Source organism: Pelobates fuscus, chromosome 11 (genome assembly GCF_036172605.1).
Source record: "Pelobates fuscus isolate aPelFus1 chromosome 11, aPelFus1.pri, whole genome shotgun sequence".
Lineage (NCBI taxonomy): Eukaryota > Metazoa > Chordata > Amphibia > Anura > Pelobatidae > Pelobates > Pelobates fuscus.
The window spans coordinates 142222429-142243223 of record NC_086327.1 but is presented as its reverse complement, the minus strand read 5'-3'; the positions used below and the strand labels follow the sequence as shown (position 1 = coordinate 142243223).

At 44.3% G+C, this 20795-nt stretch overlaps 1 protein-coding gene across 1 annotated transcript in view; it reads left to right on the top strand.

The window, feature by feature from the left end:
- Positions 1–17215, top strand: part of PEX14 (peroxisomal biogenesis factor 14) — a 126655-nt gene extending 109440 nt beyond the window's left edge. The window contains exons 4-9 of the mRNA XM_063435426.1: positions 2370–2501; positions 5414–5499; positions 6786–6888; positions 10800–10897; positions 13279–13370; positions 15470–17215. Coding sequence (XP_063291496.1) covers positions 2370–2501; positions 5414–5499; positions 6786–6888; positions 10800–10897; positions 13279–13370; positions 15470–15887 — 929 coding nt within the window. The 3' untranslated portion in view covers positions 15888–17215. The remainder of the gene's footprint in view (positions 1–2369; positions 2502–5413; positions 5500–6785; positions 6889–10799; positions 10898–13278; positions 13371–15469) is intronic.
- Positions 17216–20795: the final 3580 nt, after the last annotated feature.

Below are 20795 nucleotides of genomic sequence, written 5' to 3'. Positions count from 1 at the left end.
CATGTTGTGTTTTTTTTTATGTGTAACATGTTTGTTTAGAGATGATTGTGTAAATGTGCACATCTTGTCACCTTATGGGCCTCTCTTCCTGGTTGTAAATCAGAATGTTATTTGGCCTTCCCCTGCTCTGTAACTATATCAGTGATTTGCATTTAGCAAACACTTGACAAATTCCCAAATATATCTGCCAGGAGGAGGAACTCGGAAGGTAACTCAAATTGCCACCAATCCTAGCAAAGTATAAATTAAGTGCCCTGGATCTTGAGGTTTTGTGCTGGGATGATCAAACTGTGTCTTTATCTTTTATAGAATGAGGTCCTTTGTACAAATGATATGGGCTACCAATGACTACTCTGCTGTATCGATCATTAGCCCAATCCTGCTGGTAGATAGAACACATTTAGAGATTTTTTTTTTATTATTTTTTTTATTCTTGAAGCGCAGATGATTTCTGTCAAAGACTAGAACAGGTATGTTAGAGACACAGGTGCTATATAAAGGTTCTGTATTGACTCCTTTTGCCCAATTATTATGGGACGATAGAATAACACCTCTACTTTACAATAAGCATTACAAAACAAGCAATGCTCAACAGAGCTTACAATCTAATGTGCCTCTCTGGAGCCTCCTGCTCGGTACTGGGCTGTTGTGTATCTCCTCCAGCTCAGAGTCCTTGCCTTGTGTCCCCTTGGTGTCTTGCAGATTATTCAGCTCAGATAGCAATCAATGGCAAGAAGCGTGTGTCTAATTTGCATGAGATTATTTGAAACAAAAAAAAACGTCTAGATTAGTCAGACTTGTGATAAACAATGTCTGTTATAGCAGTCAGCTCCTCAGCGTCCTTCTCTCTTGGACGTTCTGCTTCCTATTAACCCCTTTCCATCTTGGCGCCTTTCACTGCTCGGGTTTATTATGGGCCCCCATTAGTATATGTCCCATTCTCTTATGTCTCTGTACTGTCAGCACAATGGGTTAATATAATAGCCACAAAAATAAGACAAACACTTTGAATATGGAAAAGGGTAGAACCTCAACATTAAGAGATCAATACTGAATTTTTATTTAAAATGACAGAGCTACATACTGTAAAAGCCTCGAAGGTAGACAGGTTTATTTGTTTTTTAAAACAAAGTACAGAATCGTATATGGTGGTGATAAATATAAAACTCTGTTTATCTCTAAATGTCACACTTCTCGTTAGCCAAGCACACCTCCTCTTATTGGTCTTAACTGGGGGTGCAAATCATATAGTACAACACCAGTATGGACTGTGACATGGACATCACAGGCAGCCAGTGGAGTTGGGGAACCAGGTCCTAAATTGTGTCCCCGTTACCATAACTCTCGATATTGCAAACATTCCAATGAATGATACTTTCATTTTAGGGTGTGTGGCCAGGGGTGGAGCTATTCCAGTGCATTTTAGGAGACTTTATGACCTACCGATTACCCATTTATGGCACAAAAACTTAATTTAGCATCAAAATATCTCATTTACACAGACTGGTTTCTAAACACATTTATTAAAGATTAAAGACACATTACTGGGAGTTTTAATACTTTAAATTCCCTGTTATACACTCAGACACACCAACAATATGGAGCTTTTAGAAAAGAGGCTCGAAAGGAGGTTCAGAGGGATTTGGGCCCAAAATAAAACCACCTAAATATGTTCACTTGGAAGGTGTCCCCCCCTTTAACATGAGCGATCATTGTTGGTAGAAGTTCCTGGGCCCGGCTGGAAGAGACGTTATTCCTGAGCAGAGAGAGGACAGCTGATGGAGTCTGCCTTATGGCACTGCTTGGTATTCTCCATGTATTGCCACTTCCTTTCCTATAATCATTCTTCCAACTCAATTCTTTTTTTATTTCTGCATTTTTTGTCATAAAATAAAGTGTTTTCCACTTCCATGTAGTGCCAGTTAATGAGCTCTTAGGCAGACTAAATGTGTTTTTCTTTTTCCTGAATTCACGCACGTTGTCACTTTTAACCCCTGTCTAGCGCCTGCTCATGAAAGCGTTAAAACAATTCTTGGCAGACTGTTCTAAGTGACATTTACTATTGATTCCAAACACTGAACTTGCAGAGAAATTATCCATACCGAAACAATGTGTCTCCAATGGATCCCAATGCTGTGCTCGTGGGTGTAATTTTAGGAGAAATATGTTATTGTCTGTCTGTGTTTAAAAAGGCGATGGGTTCAGTAGTTGAGATTTGCCGTGGATTGTCAATGTCCTGTATGGAGCGGGAAGGAGTTTGTGAAACATTTAAAGGTTCTTACTTATTGAGCTAGCAATTCTAAATTTGGGCAACTGTGCTCCAGGCATCATTATCCCATTGTGTAACTCCATACTGTATCTCTCTGTAGGCTTAACGGATGAGGAGATTGAGTTGGCACTGCAGCAGTCTGGCACGGCACATGATGACCCTCAACCGCTGGCGGCCGCTGTTGGTGTCCCCCGTCATGGTCCGCCTCCTCAACTGGCTGTGCAGCCGTACAGTAAGTGATTACTGGACTGTTCTATGTAATGAAATTAACAAAAAATGCATTCCTTTAGATTCAGGGCTCTCCCATTACCTGTCAGCGAGCCAGAATGCACCTTTTAGTGAATAAACCCCAAATATTTAGAATTTGAGAAAAATATGTATTTTACAGGATAGAAGGGGAAAGTCTGGTAGCACAGGAACCTCAGATACATAGAGCTTGAGAAGGCGGAACATGGTGTATCCCTGTGCGTGTAATTACCAGGCCCTCGGGGGTACCAAGGAGAATTCCCATGTAAGCGTTTACTGTGCGGAAAACACCATCCGTGTGAGAGTAGAACTCTTAGACTGTGAGACTATAGCTCCATGCAATACAAACTTAGTTTTATTGTCCAAGATAGCAGACCTTCCAGCATGTGTGATCATACTACTGTGATTCTCTCCTACTGTCAAATTCATCCTCTTTAGCTACTGTGCCACCTGAAAACCTGTGCTGTGCAGCATGGAGGCTATAGGGGCCATAACCCTCTGCACACTTGTTGGGACACATTTGTGAGTACTGAGTAAATCAGAGGGAACAAATCATCAAACTGCCTCAATGAAAAGATAAGTTCAGTACTGACATAAAAAGCATTGCGTGTGGTCTAATGAGAAAACAATGATCAGAAACCTGTCAGCATTGACCATTTTATCACAATTTAAAGGCTCATGTCAATAAATAAAGATATATATATAAATATGTAATTAGCACAGTCCTCACAACGGAGCACTAGTGTTTATTGTGATCAGCTTGTGCGATCCAAAAGGAACCTCGGAGCCGGCTGTCTAAATCCAATCCATAAGAGAGATGCGTTTCTTACAGCTGCTTATCCTGACCCTATTAACATCTTATACATCAGCAGCATCTTTTTTTGGGTAGGAGAGAAAAAGCACAATAGATGTGTTTTTCTTAAATTAAAATGTAAATGTAATTGCCCCATGAATTGTGAATGAGTGGGGTATCATAAATAATGTGAGGCATCTGCATCTCCATGACAACGGCCACCGCCAATCAGATAGTGTCAGTTTGGCAAATGAAAGCTTTTTATTCAACATAAGCCACAAAGACTCTTAATCGCCTAATTGAATTGTCTGGTAGCTGAATGGGTTAAAGTTTGATAGAATATTGGTTAGACAAGTGCCGTATCTAGATCTATATTGACTATACATACTCTCGCACATTATATATGCTGTCAGCCTAAACTGATTAAAAAGTCAGACAGAGTGGGGGGGGGGGGGGGGGGAATCCATGATTTTGATTAATCAAGAAAAACACAAGACTTTGTGTGAGTGATAATAAACCTGATAGATGACACTGGAATTACTTTTGCTTGTAATTTATTAGGTGAAATATCTGGTATCTGACATGCGATTAGTTCCTGGGTGTATCAGTCAGCCCGATGGCACGGCACAGTCTGTCACTCCAACCCGGGGCCACCGTCTGGGGGAAATCTGACATTAATTCTTCTGCTGCGGATAATGGCAAAAGCCACAAGCCTGCTATTTCGGGTTTTATTTACCCACAGGAACATATGCAAAACGTTCTCTGTATTCTAACAATTATTTGCCGAACCCGCCCTGTATGTTTATAGAATTACAGGGGCTTTACTAACTCTCTGCACTCAGCTCTTTCTATATATCCGCAGTGATTGCCTTTCTCCTCCTTGATGTGGACTTAGCGTGTTAACGCATGTGCTGCACTGTAACACGCCATTTGTTTAAAGGCATAGGTTCCATTTTATCACTCACCTGAAGCAGGTCGTTAGTGGATGAGCGTTTTCATTTAATTGTTATTTATTTAGTCATTTAAATTGGACCTTGGGTGTGCCAGGAAAGCTGGTATTCCCTCCTGTTGGCAACTGTATGGACTCAATGAAATGCAGTTCGTGACTGGTACCAGTTCTGTACCATCGAATGTCAGATCACCACTTCTACGTAAATTCTGGTAGCTCCGGCTATTTACAGATATACTGTCATTAGAACTCATTGAATAAATCTAGTGTCCCTTAATCTCGACCCCTATTATAGCTATATATGATATAATATAAATGTGTCCATTTTAACATAGCCCGTGCTCTGGAGCCAGCTGGGATTGTGGCGAAGGCTGAATTGGTATGCACTCATTGTGTAGCATATGCCGAGGGGGCTGGTAACACATTACCGGAGAGGGGGGGATGCCACACTTTATTAGCATACTTCATTAGTTTAGCAGATTTCTGGGCCTTTTTTTGTCTTTTTGTGCAGCAAGCTATCCTGCAATAAAATGACACACTGTGTCAATTATTGCTGATTTGAGGGTATAATAAATAATTCTTAAAAACCAACAGTTTGTGATGAGTTCATTAATATTGGCATTCCCTCGATTCCCAGAATCCTTTGCTCTGCTTTCGCCTGGTTGCAGTTACAATAGGTGAAACGGGCTGTGAGCAGCGCAGTAAGAGTGAGTTTAATAGCGTCATATTAATTACCTTTTGTATTAGAGGGGAAAAAAAAGTCTTTATTCTGTCTCATCTCCTCGCTCCCCCTGCTGTTCTCTCACCCTCCCCTCCCCTCTTCGTTTTTCTTTTTTAATTTTGCCATGAGACAGACTTGTGTCACTTAATGTAAAACGAGTGAGATGGCATTTCAGCTCAGCGGCTTTATAGACTCTCTGAACTTTTGTGAAAGATCATCTCAGCCCCGTTTCATTAATAATGAAAAGGAGGGGGGCAATAAAACGGCTCGCAGCCAGGAATGAATGCAGCCTCTAAGATGAAGGGTTAGTGTGCTTTGACAGAGAGTTCACTCTTACCCCTTAACCCTTTGGGGGAACATTGCTTTGTTATACGGGTGCCACTGGTTCGTCGTGGCCTGGTCATGTGACTGTAACTCTGCTTTTTTTCCCCACAGATCCCCCCGGCTCTCGCTGGAAGGAATATGGAGCTTTGGCCATCATTCTGGCAGGAATTGCCTTTGGATTCCACCAGCTTTATAAGGTAGGACTTGTCAGCAGTCACAAAGTCGCCATATAGTAACACAGTCTGCGTTTAAATGTATAAGAACACGAATATTTACATATTTAGCTATTGCTTATCTGAATTAAAAACAGTCCAATGATTCCCATCTCGGTGTTGGTGGCAACTTGTAATGTAGAGCAGGGGTGGCCAATACATAGAGCCCCAGCCGTAACTGTCCGTCTAGGGATCTATTACATCATCTGTGCAGTGCTCACTGTACCACGACATGTGGACTCTTAATACAACTCCGTTATTTACTACATTTCATTAGAAATTTAAGGCCAGAGTAGTTGAACTGACTTAGAGAATGTTTCCAGTTCGGCTATTCTAAACTTAAATCTGAAATTCACTTTGAATTCATTTTGAATTCTCAGTTCAATGAATAGCCCTGAGAAGGTTGCATTACATGTGTGGAGAGTTTATTAACCTCATTACAAAATTACCATTTTAACCTGAGTGCCAGTACACTGGTGGGTTTAAGGGGCCGTTTGAAATTCACTTGTTTGCAATTCTGCCATTGCCACAATAATTAGCTGGAAGGTAATCAGTCTTCAGAGCCCAACATTTCACTCTCGTGTTTAGCACTATTCGGTTGGCAGAGTCCATTCTGTATGTGGCACTGTTGGGTTGGCAGAGTCCGTTCTGTACGTGGCACAGTTAGATTGGCATAGTCCGTTCTGTACGTGGCACTGTTGGATTGGCAGAGTCCGTTCTGTACGTGGCACAGTTAGGTTTGCAGTGTCCATTCTGTACGTGGCACAGTTAGATTGGCAGTGTCCGCTCTGTATGTGGCACTGTTGGGTTGGCAGAGTCCATTCTATACGTGGCACAGTTAGGTTTGCAGTGTCCATTCTATACGTGGCACAGTTAGGTTTGCAGTGTCCATTCTGTACGTGGCACAGTTAGATTGGCAGAGTCCGTTCTGTACGTGGCACAGTTAGATTGGCAGTGTCCGCTCTGTATGTGGCACTGTTGGGTTGGCAGAGTCCATTCTATACGTGGCACAGTTAGGTTTGCAGTGTCCATTCTATACGTGGCACAGTTAGGTTTGCAGTGTCCATTCTATACGTGGCACAGTTAGGTTTGCAGTGTCCATTCTATACGTGGCACAGTTAAGTTTGCAGTGTCCATTCTGTACGTGGCACAGTTAGATTGTCAGAGTCCGTTCTGTATGTGGTACTGTTGGGTTGTTGGGAACGCTCTTCTATAAGTAGCGCTGTTGCATTGTCAGAGACACTGTGTTTGACCTTTTCCCCTCTGTGCAGAGATACCTGCTTCCACTGATTATCGGTGGCAAGGAGAGCCGCAAGCAGCTGCAGCGCATCGAGACCTCCGTGTCAGAGATGAGTGGCAGCCTCACGCAGACAGGTAAAGATTAACGACTTCATCCCATGCCTCCCACCTCTCCCCACCCTCTTAGCCCCTTCTCCCTGCTCCTACAACACCCATCTCCCTTTTATATGGTGACTTCATTTATCTGCTCGCAAAATCTGTTCACATTTGCAAATGAAGGCGCCGTCATTTCGGTTTAATTTGAAATTGCTTGTTTACTGTCGCTGCGGCCTCAATTAATTATGTTTTTACTGAAAGGCTCCCAACCTCAGAATATTAATAAGGGGAATGGAGTGACAGCCTCTTAGAGCAATGGATCGTTGGTTCCCCTTTCAGTTCTGGCTGCAAGGTGTGTGTCAACGTGTATGAATGAGCTGGGTATCTCTTACCCCCTTGGCAGGAGTGGGATGTAATGAACTTCCAGAATTCCTAACGCACTTTAACCCATTGAAGGCCTTATGCCCTTGTTGAATGCCCTTTTATTGAACCATAGGAGGTTAATTCAAAGGTCACATGACCCCTCCGCTAAATTATCCTACTGAAAGAAACAAGCAGTTAGTAAGAAGGCAGATTAGTAATATTCGAAATTAGGGATGCACCGAATCGAAAATTTAGGATGCCCTTGTCCGAAAACCGAAACCGAAAATGACTTTTTCCCCCCAAATGATTTTTAAAAAGTTTTTTCCTATAATTTTATTAATATAAGACGGTTTAATTAATTAAATTAATCTAATATGAAAAGCTTCCTTTCTCTTTTAGTGGTCCCACCCCTCAATGTCCCCCTCTCTCGCACCTCTAGTGTTCCTCTCCCCTCCCTCTTTTTTAGTGTTCTTTTCTCCCCCCTCCCCCCGTCCCATAATGCTCTCTCCCCCGTCCCATAATGCTCTCTCCCCCGTCCCATAATGCTCTCTCCCCCATCCCATAATGCTCTCTCCCCGTCCCATAATGCTCTCTCCCCGTCCCATAATGCTCTCTCCCCGTCCCATAATGCTCTCTCCCCTGTCCCATAGTGTTCTTCCCCCATCCCATAATGCTCCCCCATTCCATAGCGTTCTCCTCCCCTCACCGTCCCATAGTGTTCTTTCTCCCCCCATCACCCATAGTGTTCTTCTCCCCCTCCCCTGTCCCATAGTGTTTTTCTCCCCCCCCTTCCCCCTCCCAGAGTGTTTTTCTCCCCCCCTTCCCCCCTCCCATAGTGTTTTTCTCCCCCCCCTTCCACCCCTCCCATAGTGTTCTTCTCCCCATCCCATAATGCTCCCCCATTCCATAGTGTTCTCCTCCCCTCACCGTCCCATAGTGTTCTTCCCCCATCCCAGTGTTCTTTCTCCCCCCCATCACCCATAGTGTTCTTCTCCCCCTCATAACCCATAGTGTTCTTCTCCCCCTCTCCTGTCCCATAGTGTTCTTCTCCCCCTCCCCCCCTCCCAAAGTGTTCTTCTCCCCCCTCCCCCCTCCCATAGTGTTCTTCTCCCCCTCCCCCCCTCCCATAGTGTTCTTCTCCCCCCTCCCATAGTGTTCTTCTCCCCCCTCCCATAGTGTTCTTCTCCCCCCGTCCTGTCCCATAGTGTTCTCCCCCCCTGTCCCATAGTGTTCTTCTCTCCCCCCCCCCCCATAGTGTTCTTCTTTGGGATAATTTACATATAGAGGGGAACAAAAATCGAGAGTCTAAACAGTTGAGCCAAAGGAAGTATTTCTTGATCAGCCGAATAGAAGATCATTTCCAACGTTTTGGCTTAGTTTTCTTTCCCTATCCACAGCTCGCTGTTTAGTGAATAAAAGCAATACTTCATTTCCCTCTGATGCTAGAATAAGTCATGGCGGGAGGATGTGGATAAAGATAAACATGCACTCAAACACCATAAACCTGTTAGTGTTATAAAATAAACTGCTGTATAGAGGAATGGAATGGCTTTTTTTCCTCGAAGTTTGTGTCGTTTAGCATTTTTTTTCGCCATCAGACCGGTGTGTCTTTTTGGGGTGTAATGAGTGTGCCTGGGATGTTTAGATGCAGTGGGTTTCCCTGTCCCCGCAGGCTTTGTCATAGAGTGACAGCTAAGGATGACACAGCCTGTGACACAGAGAGATAAACTCTGTGATAAATGTCTGCCTGCGATAAGGGACACACACAGCTATACTTCTCAATCCAGTCAGCCTCCACCAGAGTGATACATTGCAAATCCCACAGATGAGATGGGAGGGGAGAGATTATACAGGAGGGCCATAAATTACTGGCAGCGGACAGGGGTTCAGATGCATGGCGTGTTTGTGTGGATATAGACAGCACTCCAAACATTAATATCGATGCGCTAAGTGATGCCATGGTTTTCCTGCTTGTGATCACAGTGCAAACACGCTGCGTTCAACTGTTTAATGGCAATTTACAGCGTACGCCATCAGACCCCTGCTGTGCTCATTTACATGTCCACAAACACAAATGGAAATCGCTGTTTAAAACTCCCAAGTATTGAGGTTAAAACCACAGAGCTGGGCAGGGAAAGAAAGATCTCATTGACTAGTTTACCCATTCATTTGATTAACCCCCTGGAGATACGAGTTCCTGTAATTACCCGTGAAACCCTGTGTGTTGAGTCTTACCTGCAAATTCAATGATGAGTGCTCACTCCTAGCTTGGCACACTGCTGAGTGCTCACTCCTAGCTTGGCACACTGCTGAGTGCTCACTCCTAGCTTGGCACACTGCTGAGTGCTCACTGCGGAGTGCTCACTTCTAGTTGGGCACACTGCGGAGTGCTCACTCCTAGCTTGGCACACTGCTGAGTGCTCACTCCTAGCTTGGCACACTGCTGAGTGCTCACTGCGGAGTGCTCACTTCTAGTTGGGCACACTGCGGAGTGCTCACTCCTAGCTTGGCACACTGCTGAGTGCTCACTGCGGAGTGCTCACTCCTAGCTTGGCACACTGCTGAGTGCTCACTCCTAGCTTGGCACACTGCTGAGTGCTCACTCCTAGCTTGGCACACTGCTGAGTGCTCACTCCTAGCTTGGCACACTGCTGAGTGCTCACTCCTAGCTTGGCACACTGCTGAGTGCTCACTCCTAGCTTGGCACACTGCTGAGTGCTCACTGCAGAGTGCTCACTCCAAGCTTGGCACACTGCTGAGTGCTCACTCCTAGCTTGGCACACTGCTGAGTGCTCACTTCTAGTTGGGCACACTGCAGAGTGCTCACTCCTAGCTTGGCACACTGCTGAGTGCTCACTCCTAGCTTGGCACACTGCTGAGTGCTCACTGCGGAGTGCTCACTCCTAGCTTGGCACACTGCTGAGTGCTCACTCCTAGCTTGGCACACTGCTGAGTGCTCACTCCTAGCTTGGCACACTGCTGAGTGCTCACTCCTAGCTTGGCACACTGCTGAGTGCTCACTCCTAGCTTGGCACACTGCTGAGTGCTCACTCCTAGCTTGGCACACTGCGGAGTGCTCACTGCGGAGTGCTCACTCCTAGCTTGGCACACTGCTGAGTGCTCACTCCTAGCTTGGCACACTGCTGAGTGCTCACTGCGGAGTGCTCACTTCTAGTTGGGCACACTGCGGAGTGCTCACTCCTAGCTTGGCACACTGCTGAGTGCTCACTCCTAGCTTGGCACACTGCTGAGTGCTCACTCCTAGCTTGGCACACTGCTGAGTGCTCACTCCTAGCTTGGCACACTGCGGAGTGCTCACTCCTAGCTTGGCACACTGCTGAGTGCTCACTCCTAGCTTGGCACACTGCTGAGTGCTCACGCCTAGCTTGACACTACAAGCTTCAAACTGTAATGAGTGCTCACTCCTAGCTTCACATAATACTAAATGCTCACCCCTAGTTGAAACATCAAACTATAATAGGCGCTTACTTCTAGCTTCACACAATACGGAGTCCTAACCTCTACGTTACACCAGGGGCTTTCATGCGAGTGGTTGGCAGCACTCACTTCCTGAATCTCTCTTCCAGTGACTCAGCTCCAGACCACGCTGGCTGCAGTGCAGGAATTGCTATGCCAACAACAACTGAAGATCCAGGAGCTTTCCCAGGAACTGGCAGCATCTAAGGTGAGCAGAACAACTTCACACCCAGAGAGCCCCGTCTAACGTACCCACCCTGCTCCCCAACCTCACCCAGTCTTGAACGTACCCACAGTGCTCCCCAACCTCACCCAGTTTCGAACGTACCCACAGTGCTCCCCAACCTCACACTCTCTAACGTACCCACAGTGCTCCCCAACCTCACACTCTCTAACGTACCCACAGTGCTCCCCAACTTCAGTCAGTCTCTAACGTACCCACAGTGCTCCCCAACACTCACCCAGTCGCTAATGTACCCACAGTGCTCCCCAACACTCACCCAGTCTCTAATGTACCCACAGTGCTCCCCAACACTCACTCAGTCTCTAATGTACCCAGAGTGCTCCCCAATACTGACTCTGTCTCAAACGTACCCACAGTGCTCCCCAATACTCACCCAGTCTCTAACCTACCCACAGTTCTCCCCAAAACTCACCCAGTCTCTAACGTACCCACAGTGCTCCCCAATACTCACCCAGTCTCTAACGTACCCACAGTGCTCCCCAACCTCAGTCATTCTCTAATGTACCCACAGTGCTCCCCAACACTCACTCGGTCTCTAATGTACCCACAGTGCTCCCCAATACTCACCCAGTCTCTAACGTACCCACAGTGCTCCCCAATACTCACCCAGTCTCTAACGTACCCACAGTTCTCCCCAATACTCACCCAGTCTCTAACGTACCCACAGTGCTCCCCAACACTTGCCCAGTCTCTAATGTACCCACAGTGTTTCCTAACACTCACTCAGTCTCTAACGTACCCACAGTGCTCCCCAATACTCACTAGTCTCCAATGTAACCACAGTGCTGCCCAATACACCGTCTCTAACGTACCCACAGTGCTCCCCAGTACACCCTCTCTTACGTACCCACAGTGCTCCTCAACACTCACTCAGTCTCTAACATACCCACAATGCTCCCCAATCTCATTGAGTCTCAAACGTACCCACAGTGCTCCCCAACCTCAGTCAGTCTCAAACGTACCCACAGTTCTTCCCAATACTCAGTCTCTAATGTACCCAAAGTGCTCCCCAACACTCACTCAGTCTGTAATGTACCCACAGTGCTCCCCAATACACCGTCTCTAACGTGCCCACAGTGCTTCCCAATACTCAGTCTCAAACGTACCCACAGTGCTCCCCAACACTCACTCAGTCTCTAACGTACCCACAGTTCTCCCAAAAAACTCACCCAGTCTCTAACACACCCACAGTGCTCCCTAACCTCACGGAGTCTCTAATGTACTCATAGTGCTCCCCAATACTCACCCAGTCTAACCTACCCACAGTGCTCCCCAACCTCATTCAGTCTCTAACATACACACCGTGCTTCCCAACACTTGTTGAGTTTCTAACCTACCCACAGTGCTCCCCAACCTCAGTCATTCTCTAATGTACCCACAGTGCTCCCCAACACTCACTCAGTCTCTAATGTACCCACAGTGCTCCCCAATACTCACCCAGTCTCTAACGTACCCACAGTGCTCCCCAATACTCACCCAGTCTCTAACGTACCCACAGTGCTCCCCAATACTCACCCAGTCTCTAACGTACCCACAGTTCTCCCCAATACTCGCCCAGTCTCTAACGTACCCACAGTGCTCCCCAACACTTGCCCAGTCTCTAATGTACCCACAGTGTTTCCTAACACTCACTCAGTCTCTAACGTACCCACAGTGCTCCCCAATACTCACTAGTCTCCAATGGAACCACAGTGCTGCCCAATACACCGTCTCTAACGTACCCACAGTGCTCCCCAGTACACCGTCTCTTACGTACCCACAGTGCTCCTCAACACTCACTCAGTCTCTAACATACCCACAATGCTCCCCAATCTCATTGAGTCTCAAACGTACCCACAGTGCTCCCCAACCTCAGTCAGTCTCAAACGTACCCACAGTTCTTCCCAATACTCAGTCTCTAATGTACCCACAGTGCTCCTCAACACTCACTCAGTCTCTAACATACCCACAATGCTCCCCAATCTCAGTCAGTCTCAAACGTACCCACAGTGCTCCCCAACCTCAGTCAGTATCTAACGTACCCACAGTGCTCCCCAATACTCACTCAGTCTGTAAAGTACCCAAAGTGCTCCCCAACACTCACTCAGTCTGTAATGTACCCACAGTGCTCCCCAATACACCGTCTCTAACGTGCCCACAGTGCTTCCCAATACTCAGTCTCAAACGTACCCACAGTGCTCCCCAACACTCACTCAGTCTCTAATGTTCCCACAATGCTCCCCAACACTCACTGAATCCTATAATGTCAGCCAAATTTAACAAACCGCTTGGTTAGAATGTTATATAGAGGAACATATATAGGAGGCCTTTGTGTTATATTAACGTTTTTTTTTCCCGATTGTTAGGTATCCAATTCCACCAACACCATCCTGGAATCACAAAATCTCCAAGAATTAAAATCTGAAATTTACTCACTGAAGGGACTGCTCCTGAACAGGTAATGGGGCAGTGGAATGGCTGTAAATCTCCATCGATGTTTCCTTTTAGTGTCTGGTCTTATATTTTCATAATATTATAATATATATCTGTTACATATAAAGTTAAATAGTTACATAGCTGAAAAGAGACTTGCGTCCATCAAGTTCAGCCTTCCTCACATATGTTTTTGCTGTTGATCCAAAAGAAGTGCTTCCAATTTTGCAACAAACTAGGAAAAAAATCCTTCTTGACCCCAAAATAGCAGTCAGATGTCTCCTTGGATCATGCAGCTATTACCCCACTAATTAGAAATTATATCCCTGTATGTTATGTTTTTGCAAGTATTTATCCAATTGCAGTTTAAACATCTGTAGTGACTCTGACAAAACCACCTCTTCAGGCAGAGAATTCAATATCCTTATTTCTCTTACTGTAAAAAAAAACTTTTCTTTGCCTTAGATGAAATCTCCTTTCTTCCAGCCTAAATGTGTGACCTCGTGTCCTATGTATAGCCCTGTTTATGAATAGGTTTCCAGATAAAGGTTTGTACTGGCCACGAATATATTTGTATAATGTTATCATATCCCCTCTGAAGCGCTGTTTTTCCAAACTAAAGAGATTTAAATTTGTTAACCTTTCTTCATAGCTGATATGTTCCATTCCTTTTATCAATTTTGTAGCTCGTCTCTGCACTTTTTCTAGTGCCATGATATCTTTCTTTAGAACAGGCACCCAAAATTGCACAGCATATTCAAGGTGTGGTCTTACCAGCGATTTGTAAAGAGGCAAAATTATATTTCCATCCCGAGAATTCATGCCCCTATTTATACATGACAAAACCTCACTGGTCTTAGCAACGGCAGATTGACATTGCATATTGCTGCCTAATTTGTTGTCTATAACAATTCCCAAATCCTTCTCGTGTGTGGTTATCCTTAATTCACTACCATTTAGGGTGTAAGTTGCTTGTGCATTCTTGACCCCGAAGTGCATAACTTTGCATTTTTCTACGTTAAATATCATCTCCCATTTTAGTGCCCAGTCCCCAATCTATCCAAATCCCTCTGCAGCAAAGCAATATCCTGCTCACATTTTATTACTTTACAAAGTTTTGTGTCATCTGCAAACACTGATACATGGCTTTCAATACATATTTCAAGATCATTTATAAATACCGTATATACTCGAGTAAAAGCCGACCCGAATATAAGCCGAGGCCCCTAATTTTACCCCAGAAAACTGGGAAAACTTATTGACTCGAGTATAAGACTAGGGTGGGTAATGCAGCAGCTACTGGTAAATTTCTAAATAAAATTAGATCATAAAAAAATTATATTAATTGAATTTTTATTTACAGTGTGTGTATATAATGAATGCTGTGTGTATATGAGGGCAGTGTGTGTGTATGAGTCCAGTGTGTATGAATTCAGTGTGTGAGTGTGTGTGTGTACATGAATGCAGTGTGTGTGTGTATGAATGCAGTGTGTGTGTGTATGAGTGCAGTGTGTGTATATGAATTCAGTGTGTGTGTGTGTGTGCGCGTGTGAGTGCAGTGTGTGTGTGTGTGTGTGTGTATGAGTGCAGTGTGTATATCAGTGCAGTTAGGTGGAGCCGCTAAAGTCTTGTACAATCTGTAAAACACAATGGTATATACAAAATAGCGTAGTATGTCTATTCTGAACAATGTGAAAGATAAATGGTAGTAGTGTCACTCACAATGTTGGAGTCATACCATCATATGACTCTCTTGGTATGCTTCTTTGGACCATTGAGGGGTTGAAATATATATATATATTGTGTATAGGCTGTGACTGTGCAGCATTAATATCTCGGTAACATGTGGAGGTATTCAGGCTGCTGTTCCCTATAACGCAGTGCCAAAAAGCCACCCACCGCCTTTACAATCTGATTTCACCAGTTAATTCTGAGACATTCACTCCTGATTTTGCGTTCCCCAAAAACATAAGGGAAGATTTATAGCCATTTAATAAAATATAAACATATGTTGTTTAACCTTCCCACTCAAGTCCTACTACAGTTTGTCTTTTTGTTTATTTAATGAATTTTGTTGGTGTCTTTGTGTCTGATTCTAACATGACATTCTGATTTCGTTGTCAGGAGGCAGTTTCCTCCGTCTCCGTCTGCACCAAAGATCCCCTCTTGGCAGATTTCTGTGAAACCACCAACCCTTTCCGGCTCGGCTGTCCTGAACCACAACAGCAGCAGCGACATATCCCCAGTCAGCAACGAGTCCGGCTCTTCTTCCCCAGCAAAGGAGATTCACAGTCCCGACGGATCCAATATCAACTCTCACCATATGGGTCCCAATGGAGAGGAAGAGCCAGAGATCGACGTGCAGACTCAAGTACGTATGGAAGTGCAAGGAGAAGAGGAGGAAGAGGAAGATGTTGGCCGGGCTGATGAAGAGGATCACATTACAGTCCAGACTGAAGACCGAAGAGGAGGGGATGGACAAATCAACGAGCAAGTAGAGAAATTGCGTCGACCTGAAGGTGCCAGCAATGAAAAGGACTAAACGAAATGCCAGTTATTCATCCAAGTCGCTGTTCAGTCTCTCACCTTCCTAACACCTTTTGGGATTACCCCCCTGGAGTTGTAACAACGCAAAACTTGGCGAGACCTCTTGCGATTAAGATAGTCAAGACGTTTGCAGCAAAATAGATCTTCTCATATTGGCATATAGTGCCGTGAAAGCTACTGTGCATCGCACTGTCTATCTTGTGTCTGCACAATAATCTCTAAGTGTTTGTAAATAGCAAGGGGTCAGTATGATTTCCTTTCAACACCTTCAGTTATTTCCTACCAGTTCCCTCGAAATCCTTGACACGAGGTCTACCTCGAGCAAGGAAACACGACAATACAAGGGAGGAGGATGTTGCACATTGTATACAATATCCTTAATTACCGGCCTGCCCTCTCCTTTCTGAACTAGAGATCAAAGAGAAAACACAATGATTCCAGTAATTAATGAATGAAAATCAATCTTTAACTTAATGTTGTAAGCACGCTAAAGTGATGTCTTTTGACCTGGAATTCACACTCTGCATAACGCAGGCCACGAGCCGTAGACTGGCTGTCCATGTTTATCCAGGAACTTTTGCAGGAGTGTCCAAAGCAGAGTCCCACATTTTCTAAATCCAGTCGAGAACACAATGTGCACCTAGTATTATAGATATTGCCAGCTGCTTTACAAACTGCTCCCTGTATTCAGACCCACTGCTGATCCTTCACGGAAGATCATTTACTACATCCCTGCTCCTCAATTAACGCAAAATCTCACTTTCCCATGCATTGTCTGTCACACCGAACACTACCACGTATGTCTTGTCTAAGTGTTAATTCTCATATTGCAGGCAGGGGTCCAAACTTGCTTTATGGTCCTGCTGATTCGGGAGTTCTCCTGCATCACCTAATAGCGGGCAGTTGGGTTCCATTGGTGACCGTGACAAGATTGCAGTTTATTGAATCCACATAATTCAAATAGTTTGGAAAACACAAAAGTATTTCTGAACGTGAAATAATACAGACAGTCTGAGATGGTGGTAATATGAAGCCCCCGTTTGGCATTCAGAGTGCTAATGAGCTAGAATAAAGATTACGTTGTGGCAAATCACCTTCTGATTTAAAATAACAGAAATGTTTGAAATTCCAGATTTTTGTTGCAGAATCCGATTTGTCGCTGACTGTTTTTCCTGAAAGAAATCCCTTCCATCCTGATTTGAGTGCAGAGCAGAAGATCATTCATTTTATTAAACAACTGTGCGGGTTAGTGTCCTATTGTATAGATTTCCAAAAAACCTCTAATTGTACATAATTGTAATAAAGCAGAGTTACGCTATTTAACCTGTGAGACCCGCGTCTGATTTCTGTGATGGTGGTGGGACGGGGTCTGAGAATTGGAAGAAATGAAAGAATGTTTGATTCTTAAATTAGAGGATTAATCATTCCGTTCTCGCAGACAATCAGCACAGTACAGTCATCAAACATAATCAAAAATACTCCAGACATCACCCCTACACATTTCTCCTTTTAGATGCCTGACTTTAACTGATGCTCCAGTATCAGCTCCATTTATTTTGCAGGTGTTAAAACAAAACTTTACCTTTACACTACTAATAAAGGTTTACTTCAAGCGCAATAACCACTCCAGTGATTTTAAGTGGTTATGGTCCCTGCACTCTGTATGTACATTGTTTTGCTGGAGGTGTAGCTCCATCTATGGCAGTGTCATTGGAGCTAGATTTTCGGGACGGCAAATGTCAATTGTGGTCAACTTTTCTTGCATAGAATATCAGTCATTGACGCTTCCAGGCAATGAATGAAGACGGCTGCGACTTCTTGCCTCAGCGAATCTGCGTTACCGCACCACCAGGGAGCTTTGGATCTCGGTGGGACCCAAGTTAAGTGGTTAAAATTTTGATATTCTGCCCAGTTACTGGGCAATGGTACCATTGGCATCATAACCAGCACAGTAGACAGTATAAAAATTGGAGTAACCCGTTAATGTTTTTTTTATGTTGTTCCTGCCCCTCTTGTGACATCACTGTGCTGCCTCAAATGTAAATTATCAGCTGCAGCGAGAGTTTCCACCCCTCAGATATCTCCACAGATCTTGATAAAATGTTCAGAGAAACAGGCTAAAAACGTTGTTAAAGGGGTTGCACCTTCCTGTTAAGATTTGCCCCAGTCATCAGATCTTTAAAGTATTCTTATATTTGCTGATTGAGGCAGATGTACCAACATGAGGATGGCACAAACTATCACTGCCCCTTTCACATTGGAATCCGTTTTAATTCGGTTTTCCTTGAAATTTGGAGGATCTGCAAAACCAGGCACATTCTCGGGGATAGCGGGGGTTTGTCACAATGGTCAAAGACAATAGGTTTAAAAAACCAGTAATATAATAATAAAATACAGTAATATGTAAATAGAGATTTCTGGAAATACTTTGTGTGATAACACAACGAGACTGCGCAAGGTTGTAATTAACTGTCTGAAAGCCAGGACTGTGCTTAAACATTTACAAACCGATGAGATGGGCGCAACTTTGGCACAGAAAGAGTTAAACCTGAAAGGTCATGCTTGAGGTGAGAGAGGTAAACAACAGGGTTTCTGTCTCTCTAATAAGGTGCTTGTATATGGGAGGCGCATTGTCTTCCATCCAAGGACAAGATCCTTAAAGAAAGCCAAAAATGCTCCAAATTAAAAATAAAATGAATAGATAAAATCCGTTGCTGTAAAAGCTGTCAGTTCAGTGTGGAATGGACCTTATAAGGCAGATACAGTGTAGGAATGCAGCACGCTTTCCCAATATGTTTAACCCCGGTCTGACAAGTGGCTCAGGGGACGTAGTCTGGCATTGTCACGGTTAATGCACGTTTTAACTAACCTCTTCACTGAGAGATCAAACAACTATCCGTATGTTGAGCAAAAAAAAATCTGATTAAAATATAAATGAAGAGGCCCAGAGCGTCGACATTCCCTGCAACATCCCCTTATCTTTTCCTGGAAATTTGGTTGGAGAAACTGGGGATATGACACTGTGTTCTCTTTGGCACACGTTGCCTGGGATGGAGTGAGAGAGGGATCTGAACCTTTGGAGACCCAGATCTCCAGTTCCATACTTACAGATAACATGGGATTATTGGAGTTGGTCTCTGTTATATGACAATCAGGTCATTGCTGTGCCACTGTCACTCTATACACCCTTTGTGACTTCACCATCAATCTGTATAGAGAAGTACCACGGCAGGGGATTTTGGGCTACACGGATGTTATAGCCTATATTTAACCCCTTAAGGACACATGACGTGTGTGACACGTCATGATTCCCTTTTATTCCAGAAGTTTGGTCCTTAAGGGGTTAATGTGGATAAGTGCAAGATAATGCATCTTGGTCGTAAAAACCCAAGGGCAGAGTACAGAATATTTGATAGAGTCCTAACCTCAACATCTGAGGAAAGGGATTTAGGGGTGATTATTTCTGATGACTTAAAGGACCACTCTAGGCACCCAGACCACTTCAGCTTAATGAAGTGGTCTGGGTGCCAGGTCCAGCTAGGGTTAACTAATTGTTTTATAAACATAGCAGTTTCAGAGAAACTGCTATGTTTATCAATTAGTTAAGCCTTCCCCCTTATTCTCTAGTGGCTGTCTCACTGACAGCCGCTAGAGGCGCTTGCGTGATTCTCACTGTGAAAATCACAGTGAGAGCACGCAAGCGTCCATAGGAAAGCATTATGAATGCTTTCCTATGTGACCGGCTGAATGCGCGCGCAGCTCTTGCCGCGCGTGCGCATTCAGCCGACGGGGAGGAACGGAGGTGGAGAGGAGGAGGAGAGCTCCCCGCCCAGCGCTGGAAAAAGGTAAGTTTTACCCCTTTTCCCCTTTCCAGAGCCGGGCGGGAGGGGGTCCCTGAGGGTGGCACTAGAGTGGTCCTTTAAAGGTAGGCAGACAATGTAATAGAGCAGCAGGAAATGCTAGCAGAATGCTTGGTTGTATAGGGAGAGGTATTAGCAGTAGAAAGAGGGAAGTGCTCATGCCATTGTACAGAACACTGGTGAGACCTCACTTGGAGTATTGTATGCAGTACTGGAGACCGTATCTTCAGAAGGATATTGATACCTTAGAGAGAGTTCAAAGAAGGGCTACTAAACTGGTTCATGGATTGCAGGATAAAACTTACCAGGAAAGGCTAAAGGATCTTAACATGTATAGCTTGGAGGAAAGACGAGACAGGGGGGATATGATAGAAACATTTAAATACATAAAGGGAATCAACACAGTAAAGGAAGAGACTATATTTAAAAGAAGAAAAACTACCACAACAAGAGGACATAGTCTTAAATTAGAGGGGCAAAGGTTTAAAAATAATATCAGGAAGTATTACTTTACTGAGAGGGTAGTGGATGCATGGAATAGCCTCCCAGCTGAAGTGGTAGAGGTTAACACAGTAAAGGAGTTTAAGCATGCGTGGGATAGGCATAAGGCTATCCTTACTATAAGATAAGGCCAGGGTCTAATGAAAGTATTTAAAATAATTTGCAGACTAGATGGGCCAAATGGTTCTTATCTGCCGTCACATTCTATGTTTCTATAGCCAGCCCATTAAAAAAATATTTAATCTTTGTAAAAGCATAGTGCTTGAGCATTTAGAGAATTATGTAAACGTTGTGGAACTGTTACTGTCCCAGGAAGTCTGCATTTTACAGTGTGCATGGGGCTGCCATTGGTGTATCCTAATTTGTGGATGTTCTGGTCAGTGACTGTGATTGTGGCCAATCAGAATACTGCTTTGATTTTGAACAAGTTGTTTATTTTTCTATTGCCTTTGAAAATGCCAGGCTAACTGATACCCCATCCATTAAACTAAAGTTAGGTCAAAATAAAAATAATATATATATATTTGCTCTAAATAATCCAG